Source organism: Globicephala melas, chromosome 3 (genome assembly GCF_963455315.2).
Source record: "Globicephala melas chromosome 3, mGloMel1.2, whole genome shotgun sequence".
In the NCBI taxonomy this organism is placed as follows: Eukaryota; Metazoa; Chordata; class Mammalia; order Artiodactyla; family Delphinidae; genus Globicephala; species Globicephala melas.
In genome coordinates, this window is record NC_083316.1 from 5,160,297 (window position 1) to 5,173,111 (window position 12,815).

Below are 12,815 nucleotides of genomic sequence, written 5' to 3' on the forward strand. Positions count from 1 at the left end.
GATCCCACATGCCACGGAGCAACTAAGCCCGTGAGCCACAACTACTGAGCCTGCGCTTTAGAGCTCGCGCACCACAGCTACTGAAACGCACATGTCACAATTACTGAAGCCCGCACGCCTAGAGCCCGTGCTCCACAACAAGAGAAGCCACTGCAAGGAGAAGCCCGCACACCGCAGTGAAGAGTAGCCCCCGCTCGCCGCAACTAGGGAGAGCCCGTGCACAGCAACGAAGAACCAATGCAGCCAAAATTAAATAAAATTAAATCTTTAAAAAAAAAAAAAGAAACAAGGGCTTAGCAGTGAATGCCTTGTCCTAGCAGCCTAAAAAAATCAGCCTGCACGTTGAAACACTTGCTGTCAAGTGCTGTCCCCAGTGTGTCCCACTCTGTCACAACTTCAGCCCTATCAGGTGGGTGTCGTCATTATGCCCATTTCACAGATGAGGAAATGGAGGCCCAGAGATGTTAAGAAACTTGCCCGGGCTCACACAGTCAGTCAATCAGTCAGTAAGTGACTATATCAGTTATCTATGGCTGCATAACAAATCACCCCAGGATTTAGTGGCTTGAAACATTTACCGTCTTGTGGTTTCTGTGGATCAGGAATTTGGGTCTTTTCTGGGTCTCCACCTTCAAGGTGTCTCACGAGGCTCAGTCATCTCAAGACTTGACTAAGGACAGACCCACTTCCAGGCCCGCCTACACAGCTGTTGGCAGGATTCAGTGCCATGTGAGATGCTGCCCGAGGGCTCTCAGCTCTTTGCTCCTTCAACACAGCACTCACGTCATCCAAGTGAGTGAGCCAGGGCAGAGGTGTTCCGGGAAGAGCTAACACAGCAGGGCTGAGACCACTGTCCTCAGAAAGGCCTGAATGCAAGGCTGGCCTCTGGGAACTTGAATTTGGGGAGTGTTCCTCCCACCCTAACTGATTGGGAGGGCTTCTGTGCCTCGACTGTTTATGCAATGTCCTGAACACCTGCTTTCCTTGCGGAAGGCTGGGATTTTGAATGTGCCAGGCAGGGGGTGCCTACATGACCAGCCCTGGTACAAACCTTGGGCTCTCAGTCTCTGATGAGCTTCCTGGTGGACAGCACTTCACACGTATGTCGCAACTGGCTGGATGATTCTCCCAGTCCCCTGGGAGAGGACTCATGGTTTCCTCCTGCCTTTTTGATGGCGGGAGTCTTCCTCTGCATGGTTAGGCATCATTAATTTCACCAGTGCCCTTGCCATGGGCTTCGCAGGTCTCTCCAGTTTTCTGTTACCATAAACGATGTTGCATTGCATGATGTAGACACGTCATTTTGCTCACTTGCAAGTGCAGGAAGTGGACTTGCTGGGTCAGAGTTATGTATATTTGTCATTCTTTTTTAGGAACTTTATTTTATCATCTTCTCTAAGGTGGTATTCCAAGGCTCAAAGGAAACTGAGGCTTTTAAGTGAAAAATTTGTCTCCCAGGTTGCCTCACCTGCAACCAACCCACCTCTATTTCTGGACGTGTGGGTCTCCTTCAGAGATGCCCTCTAGGCAAATACAAGCGTATCTGTGTCCTGGCGAGAAAACGTTCGTTCTTCAGCCAGATCGGTCTTTTCTCCTGCAACAGCCTCTTTTCAGAGCAGAAACCCCTCACCAAAATATTGATTAGAACTGGAGAGAAACCTTCAGTGTAAGTGTTCATGTTAAGAACATCCTTGTCAATTTTTATTTCGGGTTTTTAAATGGTCTCATCAGGCTTAGCCATATACCATCATCCTCTAGCTTATTTTTTAATAAAAGGGATATTTTTTAAGAAGCTTTCTTCTCCCTGTAGTCTGTGCTTCTTCCTAGCTGCTTTGTCCTGTTTGCTTTGATTCCTATATTCAATGACAGAGGCTGTTTCCAGGTGTCTGGGGAATCCTTGGTTGTCCACTCTTGACTACCGAGGGCTCCAAGGCGTCTCAGCGGCACTGTTGGGGAGAATGCCACCTGAGGGTGACTCTAGGCGGCCAGCTCTGCGAACCCTGAGGCCACACTTTAGATCTTTCCCCTGGAGCTGGACAGGTTCCAGAGAAGTGTCTTCCAATAATCTCCCACGGGGAGACTGGCTGCCCCAAACATTCAGGAGCCCAGGGAAGGGCCGCCTGTGGACAGCTGCACAGCGGACTGCTTCTCAGCTGTGCTCACCACTGACTTAGGGGTTCACTCTCTCGGTTCTCTTAGTACTACCTCTCAGTTTGCTTTCCAGCTTCTGAAATTGTGTTGCTTCTGTACTGCCCTCTCTTTGTTTTTGTTTGTTAAAATATGGTTACTGTAGTTTTATTAGGGCTTGGGGGGCAGTGAAATTAGACGCCTGCATTCAATCCATGTCTCAAACCAAACCCTCCTAATTATCCTCTGCTTCGAGAAAAGCTCATAAATTTACATTTGACAAAAAAAGCTTAGAGGTTTTAAACAGCTTTAATTTTAAAAGAAGCAAGAAAACATATACTCATATATCACATTTGTTCCTCTGGAGGTTCACTCCTTACTGGCAATTTCGAAAAGCTGCTGAAACCATGAAAATGTGATCACTAAAAAGCAGCCCTTGCAATGCAACTATCCCTTAAAAAGGGAGGTGTCCTGTGATAGAGGCCCCAGTCACAACTGAACTGCTGGCTCTGCTCCTGTAGGTCAAGACTTTTTTAAAAATTGGAATCCTGTTAATTCAGGGAAGGAGCAGGTCTGAAGAAAAAAATCTGAATCTATTTTTTCAAAAGGTAATGAAGACTTGGTTATGTAAATAATAATAATAAATGTTATATGCCAATTGCTGTACCCCTAATTAGGGAATCAGGGGAAATCATTTACATTTAAATTTGAATTATTTTCTTTATGTTTTGGTAACTAAAGTTCCCGTATTTATCAAAACAGCCTACCTGCAGGCTGCTCATAATGTGATAAAAAAAAAATAAACTACTGTGTTTTAAAGAAAAAACAAAACCAAAAAAATTGGAATCCTGGCTTTGTCACTTACTCTGTGTGATGTCTGGCAGTTACTTATTTCTTGCTTCAATTTCCTTATCTGTGAGCAGGGGTGATAATACCGCCCTCCATTAGGTTGCTGTATTGAATGAGTCACATATCACTGGTCAGTTTATTGTCTCATGGCTACAAGTTCATCCATCATTGCCCTCTCTGCCAAAAGGGATCTGGGTCCTTGAAACAGTTCTGCCAGTTCTGGCAGTAGAGGGCACTAGAGAGACACTGCAGGAAGAAGGGGTTTTGCCTCAAGATTCTGGTGTCCTTGCTCCCCAGCTGCCCCACTGTGTGCAGCTGCCCCGTGTCCAGCTCCTGCGGGGTGCAATGGCCAGCAGCGCCCAGTGGCCAACAGCCTTCCCCGGCACCCTAGAGGGCAGATTTCCAGCAAGTTCCACCAACGCAGAGCCATAGCAATGTCCCTGCAGTCACACGCTCCTCAACAAATCCCGGGGTGAGGAGTGATGGGCTCCTCCTGCGGTGCTCTCGCCCAGGGCTAGCTGCTCCTTCTGTCATTCCCATACCCTTCACCATTCTCTTTACTTTTTACCAGCCAAGCCCTCATTACCCCGACTCCACTACCATAAGCCATCCTTCCTATTAAATTTCCCATTCCCACAAATTACTATGTGGTTTCTCCTGGTCACACCTGACTGATATGAGTCAGTGTAAGTAAATCACTTAACTATCATTGGCAAAGGTCCGACATTGCCCTGTTAAATGACTGTTATTACCTAGGACTTGGGTTTGCTTATACATTAAATTGGGATGAGATCTAAATACTCAAGGGTGTTTTATCGACTGCGTGGGCCCACAGCAACTATGATGCAGTGTGGACAGACCTGGGTTTGAATTATGGCTGTCATTTAATATTGGTCGTGACGATCTAACCATGCCTATATAGACTACAGCTACACAAAATGTTTGTAAAGTACCTCAACTGAACAAATGTTAGCCATCTTTACTGCAAAGAAAACGGCAAGGGTTCTAATTTGCCTTTAAGGTTATATAAACCAATGGTCCTCAACCTGATCACAAGTCAGGCCATATGGGGTTTAGACTCCACACGGCCATAAGAAATAAGAGTCTCCAATAATAGGGCCAGAAATCTGCATTTTAAAGGAGCTCTGGAGAAACTTGAACAGAACTAAGAGCTCCCCCTTCCCTTTGGCTGGTGAAGTTGGCTTCGGCACAGCTGGTGGGAATTGGAAGGGCCAGGGTCTGAGGCTTTCAGCTCCAGTGAAAGAAGGGATTAGTACCTTCAAATGTTGAACAAATAGAAATAGGAAAACCAGGGCTACGCTGCTTACGTGGGAAAAAAGGGAGGGTAAACATGGAAGGGGGACTGCAATAGAACCAGGTGGTGGGTTGGAATCAGAGGTATTGGTGTGACATGGTTTTAAACAATGTACAGGTAACACATGCAGATGTACAAATGTAAGGTGTGTGCACACACACGCATTTATTTCCTAGCTCTCTCTGCTGAGAGGGCCTGTAAGAAACAACACCCCAGTAGCTGTGAGCACACCTAATACCAGACGTTGGTTTCTAACTACCAGGTTCTACTAAAAGGATCTGGGGATCTGGGGCGGCTCCAGGACTGGACCATCATTGTACCAGAAAGAAGCATGATGGGGACATGTGGAAGGACGTTAGAACCGACTAGAAGCAACTCCCATCAGCAAATCCTGGGACAATGACAGTAACATATAGCTTACTGAATAAAATAGGAATCCTTGAGTCCACATGACATAAATGAATAAAGAAGTAAATAGGGGAGAGGGGAAAAGTGTTTAGTGTAGAATGCAAACTAATAATGTAGAGGAGTGATAAAATTGCAAATTATCATTTTGCAGATCTCATAGTAAATACTAGTTCAGGAAAAATTACCAAGAAATGCTAAAGCTGGTCAAGTTTGATAACAAAGAGATACACAGTCAAAGTATCTCCCTGCAAAATACCTGTTAATGTTTTAAGTGAAGAAATGTGGAGGCAGTTTTACTCAAGTAAAACTTAACTAGGAAGCGACAAATCCACGTCACGAGCCTCTTGATATGCTCCTGGTGCCTTTGTTTTTAGCAAAGACATGCTGAAGTAGTAAGGGATAATGAAACATGTCTGCAACTAACTCAAATGGTTCAGAAAAAAGAATTAGTTACACACACACAGACACAGGAATTTAGGTGAAGGGTAAATAGGAACTCTTCACACTACTGAGCTGGAAAGTATTTCAAAATCAAGACTTAGGAGACAAATCAACCAAACACAGCGTGTGGCCTATTTGTCCAAACCAATTTAAAAAACAAACTGAGAAGAAGCAAATGTGAACATTAACTAAGCTATTGGTGGGGTTTTTTGGTCTTTATTTCTTCTCCATCTCCCAGCAGCCACTTCTTTACCCTTTCACCTGTTGATGAACACTTAGGTTTACCCGTCTCCGTACCCTGGCTATTGTAAATAACATTATGACTAACATGGGGGTGCAGATATCTCTTGGAGATAAGTTTCATTCCCTTTGGATCAATACCCAGAAGACTGCTGAATCATCTGGTAGCTCTATTTTTAATTTCTCGAAGAACCTCCAGACCGTTTTCCACTCCCACCATCAGTGTACCAGGGTTCTCTCTTCCCCATGTCCTCACCAGCCTTTCTTCTTTTAGGTAACAGTCATCCTAACAAATTGTGAGGTGACATCTCGTGGTTTTGATTTGCATTTCCCTGATGACTGCTGATGTTGAGCACTTTTTCATGTATCTGTGGCCATTTGTCTTCTTTGGGAAAATGCCTACTTAAGTTCTTTGCCCCTTTTTTAATTGGATTTTTTTTTAAATTCAGTTGTATGGGTTCCCTGTATTTTTAGTATTAACAGGTTAAATTTTAGTATTAACCCCTTATCAGACATATGGTTTGCAAACATTTTCTTTCATCCCATAGATTACCTTTTCATTTTGTTGGTTTCCTTTGTAGTTCCACCTGTTTATTTTTGCTTTTGTTGTCATACCCAAAAGAGTCATTGCCAGAAGCCATGTCATGGAGCTTACCCCTTATGTTTTCTTCTAGAAACTTCAGAGTTTCAGTCTACATTTAAGTCTTTAATCCACTTTGAGCTGACTTTTGTATATGTGTAAGATAGGGGTCCAGTTTGATGCTCTGTGCATGTGGCAATCCTCTTTTCCCAGCACTATTTATTGAAGAGACTGTCCTGTTCTCATTGTATAGTCCCAGTTCCTTTGCCAAAAATTGACCATATATGCATGAGTTTATTCCTGGGCTTTCTATTCTGATCTACATGCCTGTTTTCCTACCAATAGCATACTGTTTTGCTATAGCTTTTTAATACAGTTTGAAATCAGGAATATGATGCCTATAGCTTTATCCTTTTTCTCAAGATTGCCTTGGCTATTCAGGGTCTCTTGTGGCTCCATATAAATTTTAGGATTCTTTTCTCTGTGAAGAATGCCATTGGAATTTTTTAGGGCTTGCGTCAAATCTGTAAGATCACTTTGGGCAGTATGGACATTTCAACAGTATTAATTCTTCCAATCCATGAGCATGGAGTATCTTCCCATTTATTTGTGTCTTCAATTTTTTCATCCATGTCTTAATAATTTTCGGTGTACAGAATTTTCATGTAAGTTATTTGACGTTAAGGAATTGTTACTGCTTTTGGTATGAAGTTATTGAGGTTATTTTTTTATTTTTATTTTTTTTTTGCGGTATGCGGGCCTCTCACTGTTGTGGCCTCTCCCGTTGTGGAGCACAGGCTCCAGACGCGCAGGCTCAGCGGCCGTGGCTCACGGGCCCAGCTGCTCCGCGGCATGTGGGATCATCCCGGACTGGGGCATGAACCCGTGTCCCCTGCATCGGCAGGCGGACTCCCAACCACTGCGCCACCAGGGAAGCCCCTGAGGTTATTTTTTATTTTTATTTTTTAAAAGATTTTTTTGATGTGGGTCATTTTTAAAGTCTCTATTGAATTTGTTACAATGTTGCTTCTATTTTATGTTTTGGTTTTTTGGCCATGAGGCATGTGGGATCTTAGTTCCCAGACCAGGGATTGAATCCACGCCCCCTGCACTGGAAGGCGAAGTCTTAACCACTGGACCGCCAGGGAAGTCCCGAGGTTATTTTTTAAAAAGAAAAAGGGTCCTTATCTTTTGAAATGTTAGACACGATTTACTTCAAAATAATATAAAAAGGTGGGTATTAATAAGACTGTATTCACTGTGAAAGCCAGATGACAGGGCCATGAAGGTTCACCACACCATACTCTTCTCTTCTGAAATTTTGATTGTCATGATAAGATGTGTCACCCAGAACCCCACCTGACACATAGCAGGGACCTGGTAAGTGATTAACTGAAATGACCGCGCAGCTCCTGCCTGGTCAGCACAGTGCCCGAGGGAGCCCATTCAGCACTGGAGATGGTTCCCAAGCTGCTGAGCAACCCTTTACCCACCCAAATCGGGCTCGCTGTAGTTGAAGGGTCAATACCGCCCTCTGGAGGATAAAAGGTAAACCCACAAGAAAGTCCTTCAAGCGCTTTCAGGCCTAACTACTGACTTTATTCAAGAGCTGTCTTCACATTAAAATTCCTTCCACCAGCTAAGGCTTTAATCCTAATGTTTCCATTTACCCCAAAATAAGTTAGTTCCTTCTGCCTCATGAACCGGAGTAAACACTAGAGTCGTACACATACCCATTTTCATTAATGACTCTTTATTTAAACTTTGCAAGGATCCCAAACCCCATTTAAAAATTAAAATTGCAGGGTACTCCAATAAAAGCACATAAGCCCCTCATGACTAGTATCACATTCACAATACAGCTCTTACTGTGAGAAAGTTTACTTTACCTTTTATTACAAAGGCACAGAAGTCATCTGAGACCTCAGATATTAACCCCACTGCGTATTAATGCCGCACTAATGGGCAACTTAATACAATTATTAAAGCTGATAGTACAGTTTTCCAACAATCCACGCGTAGTTACAGATTCTCCCTAAAAAAATGCCTAAAAGAAGCACTAGGCCTTAAGACCAATATAGGCATAACAAAAGGGACCTGAAATTTTCTGCCAGGGCAGTTATATGTCTTGGTAGAATAAGACTTTAACAATGAAAGTCTATTACCGGCAACAGGCATACTGGACCCATCTTTGCCAAAGAAATGGGGAAATTCTAACAAGCTAAAAAAATACCTTCCATACGCTCCATGTGAAAGGAGTCCGGGGGTCATTCAAAGACCTAACCTTCCGTCACTTCCCAGTCTTTACAGATGTGTGCCTCACCAGTCAGAAGTAGGCCTGGGTTTCATCTCAGCGGCGACGCCGAGGTGGAGGCCCCTGCAGCCAGCGCACCAGGGCGGGCCGGCTGCCGGGTCACTGCCTGTGGCGGCATCCGGCCGGCCGGCTACTCTGCCCCTTGCTCGGCACCCGCCTTGTCCTCCGGAGCCTCAGGGCTGGCTGCACTCTCGCTTGTTGGAACAGCCCCCTCTTTCTTCTTTTCTGCCAACACTTCCAGCCCCATCATCCTGAGATAGTGAAGCCGTTCGTTCTTTGGCACAAAAGTTCGAATCGAGGCCTTTCCCCGCCATCCACACAACACGATGGGGCACTGGAGTGTGTCCGGTTTCCTGTGAACAGAACGGCTCCGGGTAAGCGTTAAACATCCTCCTAACTGCACCGTAGGCAGTACTAACATAGAACTGCTCCCCCAAAAATACCCCCAAGCCACGGGGAAGGCATTTTAGTCTGTGATTCTATGGAGGCTTCTCTCAAAGAAAACCAGCTTCCTTCTTCCTGTCCTGAAGAGCATCAACACCCTCAGGTTGGCCAGTCTTTCCTTCTAAAAACTCACAGTGGAATAACCCCCAAATCTGCAGATTTCAAACACTTTCAGTGTTAGAATCTCCAAATACTTGCGTCTTCGCCAATGTGAAGACCTATCTGTATGCCCACCCTACCCACCAACAGGAATCTGTCCTGTCCCTCATGGCTCCTTGCAGCTCCTGCCCACGTCTACAGGTGAGCAAACTGAGGCCCCGCAGAGGCCGGGTAACTGGGCCCAGAGCAACAGCGCCAGCCGCGTGGGGTGCCAGGACCACCAGTCTTTGCAGACTCAATGCTTCCCAGAATTGGGTCTGGTCACCCACCCCCACAACGGTACAATGCCCAGCACACCAAGCTGCCTGTGTCCAGCAAGCAGTGCCATCCGGGCCCAAACACCCTGGCTGCGCAACCGGCTTCCTAGGCGGCACCGACTCCCCTTTCCTAACTGGGAGGGCGGCTACTGTCTGTATTGCGCATGTGTCCCTCATCAAGCACTGTGCGTATCAGCGTGTACCATGCATACTGTTATTTACTTTCTTTCAAATGTGACTCTGGTCTAGTTTTTAGGCTCCTAAAGCCCTCATTTAAGTAAACATGTGTCCCAAGCCTACCTGATGCCAGGCATCAGTGACACAGGCTGTGCACGGAACAAACAAGCGTTTCAATCATATTTCTTAAAAAACAAACAGAAAAAGAGAAGAGAAAGGCCTGAACCAGGAAGAGAGAAACCACTAAGAAAAGAAGATGGAAACACATCTCCTTTTCTTAGTGGTTTGGTAAAAAACGATGACAGGAAAATACCAGAAAATTCCCATACTCCCATTGTCTTCCTCTTTAAAAAATCTAATTCCTGAAGCTGTCTTTTCACCTGTCTTTTCACCTGTGTACTTCAACTGGTAGAAACCAGTGTATGTGGAAAAGCGGACCCACATCTTAAAACAGCCTACAGTTTTCTACGTGGGCCACACAAGCACTGTTACCTTAAAACCCACCTGCCATCTTACTCCTGGTCCCACCCCCCCCCCAAGGCTGCTCCCCGCAGACGATGCTGGATGCTGGGACCTGGCCTCCTGTGCAGACTCCACCCAGGCTGCTGTCCAGCTGGGTCCTGCCTTCCAGAGAAGCTGCCCAAACCCCTCTCCAGCCCAGACCCTGTTCTATCTCCTTTGGAAATGGTGCTTTATTTGACAGAGGCAGCTGTTAAATGTAAACCAGTCTGGGGATGAAAACGCTGACTCTGCCATCCCCTTGCTGAGGACCCCTGGGCCTGACACCCAAGTCCTCTGTCTTGTTTCTGGCAAGTGCTGACCACGTGGGACCTGCTCCCCCTGTGAGGGGTGTCGCAGAACAGTGGTTCTGTGCTCCCGAGGTGGCTGTCAGTCTAGCTACGGGGGCCGGCCCCCCATGCCCCGGCCCAGAGCAACACTGCCTGATACCTAACAGGTGATCCACAAACACCAGCCAAACCAACAGCAGAGGTGGAAGAACTCAACCTCTCTTGACTGTCCTATCTGTACACTTCCTCTGTTTAAGATAAAAATCAGAATTAGATTTCTGGGGCACAGAGAATAGGACTCTGCATTTTATCTTCTAAATAAAAATACACATGGCTTGTTTTATCAAGAGTATCTTCATGATATACGAAAATATTCCATTTCTAAAATTTGCACAGTACTATTTGAGGGGAACATCATAAAAGGCTTCTAAGACCACCCACCATCCTCCCACCTCCAAGAACACGGAGGCTCCGATGGCAGGAGCGTCTCACTTACGTGGGGTCCGGTTCGTACTTCAGGACGACGCTGCCCTTGGCTAGAAGAGAAACAGACACACACTGGTCGAGCTCTGCCAGCAGGGACACCTCTGCGGTGCACGTTTATGTGCCCAGAGAACAGTAATCTGGACTCTTGATCTCAGGGGTCTTGAGGCAGAAAAGAGGCCTTTCCGTCTAAATTCACAATGCCGTCCGTAAGCCAGGCACCAAGTGCCAGGGGACAGTGTAGGAGAGGCTCACGTCAGACCACTGAGAGACGGAAAACACTCAGCAAGCCTCTCCCAGGAGCAGGGAGGTGGGGATTAACTACTGCTTAATTCTCAGAACTCAAGACTAAGTAAATAACTGCTCCAACTCCCAGAAAGAGCATGGAACAACACATTAAAAACCGTCAAAAATTATGCTGCGGTCGTCCAAATGTAGGATTAAAAGAGAAAGAGAACACACGTCCCCATATCCTTTAAAGCAATCCTTACTTTGAACGCAGCCCTGCCTGGGGAGACGAGGACGCCTCGGCACGGCGAGCTCCTACTGCTCAGGCTTCAGGCCGGAACGTAAGGCATGAGACCATGTAACTTCAATGACTGATTTGTGCCCTTTTCATCCAATCGAGCCGGAAATAAGGAATAAGTTATAAAAAAGCAAGCAAGAATGAAAAGAAAAACAGAACTAGAGTCCCAGGTGGAATTATTTGTATTCATAGGAGGAAACGTCACTCAGTGATTCGAGGTGGAAGTTTATGAAACAGAAAAGCAAGGATGTGACCGCTACCCACAGAGCAGCAGGAACCTTGGGCAAGGATGCACATTCTACCGCGGGGGGCTGGTCAAGGTGCCAAACCAAGCCGACAGCCTGTGCTCGTCTCTCCCGGGCCTCGAGACGCAGACACACCCGAGCGCTGGGACCTGCCCTCTGCTTCCACGCGGGGCCCGGTCCTGGCTGCCTGAGTGACAGCGGGCGGCTTGGGGCTCTGGCAGGTGGGCCGGCCGGGCCCCGACACCTGCACAGGTGACCGTGGAAGGCTGGCTCGGGGAAGGAGAGCAACCCCAGAAATGCCCTTGACCCTCAATGAAAAGGATTATCAGGCATGTCTCCAGAAATCCCTCCGAAAATCGACACAGGCACTAAGAACAAAGTCACAACGTACATGAAAGTGAAAAGCTCCGTCAGGCAGGAACACCTGCATCTTCACTATGTGTGCGAGGACAAGCAGCGCCTCTGCGCCAGTCAAACTGCTTACCCATGTCCTTGACTTGGCCGTATGCCTCACTGCTGAGTTTTCTAAAGAATGGATTTTCCTGGGTTAACAGAATTTTAACATCTTCCATCGAGACGGTGACAATTCTTGAATTAATAAATGGATACAATGTATATATTCCCTGTGGGAATAAAGAGAGGTGGCCATTACGAATGGCAGCACACCGCCCATGCACGTGAGGTGAGCCGCCCGCCCAAGTCTGCCCAAGTCCGCGGGCGTTGGCGGGCCCTCCCCTCACGTCAGCCCCACCCCTCACCACAGCCCCAGGCAGGCGGGACGCTGGTGACACACGGGACACACGTCAGCAAGCACAGCCCCACCCTGGCGCCCCGGGAAAGCTCAGTGTCTTCGAGAGCCCCCCTGGCAGCAGCCGGCCCGGTGCTCAATGGTCCTGACCCGCCGGGCCGGCTCAGAATCACCCATCCACGCCTTCACGGCTCGTGCCGCCCCACCAGCTGTGCTTACCTCCTGCGCCAACCGGAAAGCACAGTCGAACTCTTCACCGCTGTTATTTCGACACCAGACTTTAACCCCAGTGTTAATAACCTGGAATGGAAAATATCAGGTGAAACGCACGTAAGTGAAAGTCAGGATAATCGACTAAAATACTCCTTTCTAGCACAAGGAGACAGAGCTCTAAGTAGCTGCTGAAAAGAAGGAAAAAAGGAGTGGAAAACACTTCAAGAGTCATCTGACTAAAATAGACGTTCTCTTGCCCCGACCGATACTCTCACACGGCTTTGGTTTCTGTGGCTTATACGGACTGATAATTACAATAGACGTTAAAACCAGGAAACTCTGAGAACACAAGAATAGGTCAGCACACATTCCACGGGCCATCGGGAGCAAGGATGCCGTCAGCCTGGAAGCCCCAGCGGACACCCAAGAGAGGACAGGAAAGACGGCACCTAATGGCCTAGCACTGTGCTGAGAACACTCTGACCTCGGGGGCCTCCAGAC

The 12,815-nt window shown here is 46.9% G+C and overlaps 1 protein-coding gene across 1 annotated transcript in view; it reads right to left on the minus strand.

Moving 5' to 3' along the window:
* Nucleotides 1-7,693: 7,693 nt before the first annotated feature.
* NSUN2 (NOP2/Sun RNA methyltransferase 2) overlaps nucleotides 7,694-12,815 on the minus strand; it is a 29,168-nt gene continuing 24,046 nt past the window's right edge. Inside the window, exons 16-19 of the mRNA XM_030856547.3 lie at nucleotides 12,321-12,401; nucleotides 11,838-11,976; nucleotides 10,596-10,635; nucleotides 7,694-8,627 (exon numbers count right to left, since the gene is read on the minus strand). Coding sequence (XP_030712407.1) covers nucleotides 8,405-8,627; nucleotides 10,596-10,635; nucleotides 11,838-11,976; nucleotides 12,321-12,401 — 483 coding nt within the window. The 3' untranslated portion in view covers nucleotides 7,694-8,404. The remainder of the gene's footprint in view (nucleotides 8,628-10,595; nucleotides 10,636-11,837; nucleotides 11,977-12,320; nucleotides 12,402-12,815) is intronic.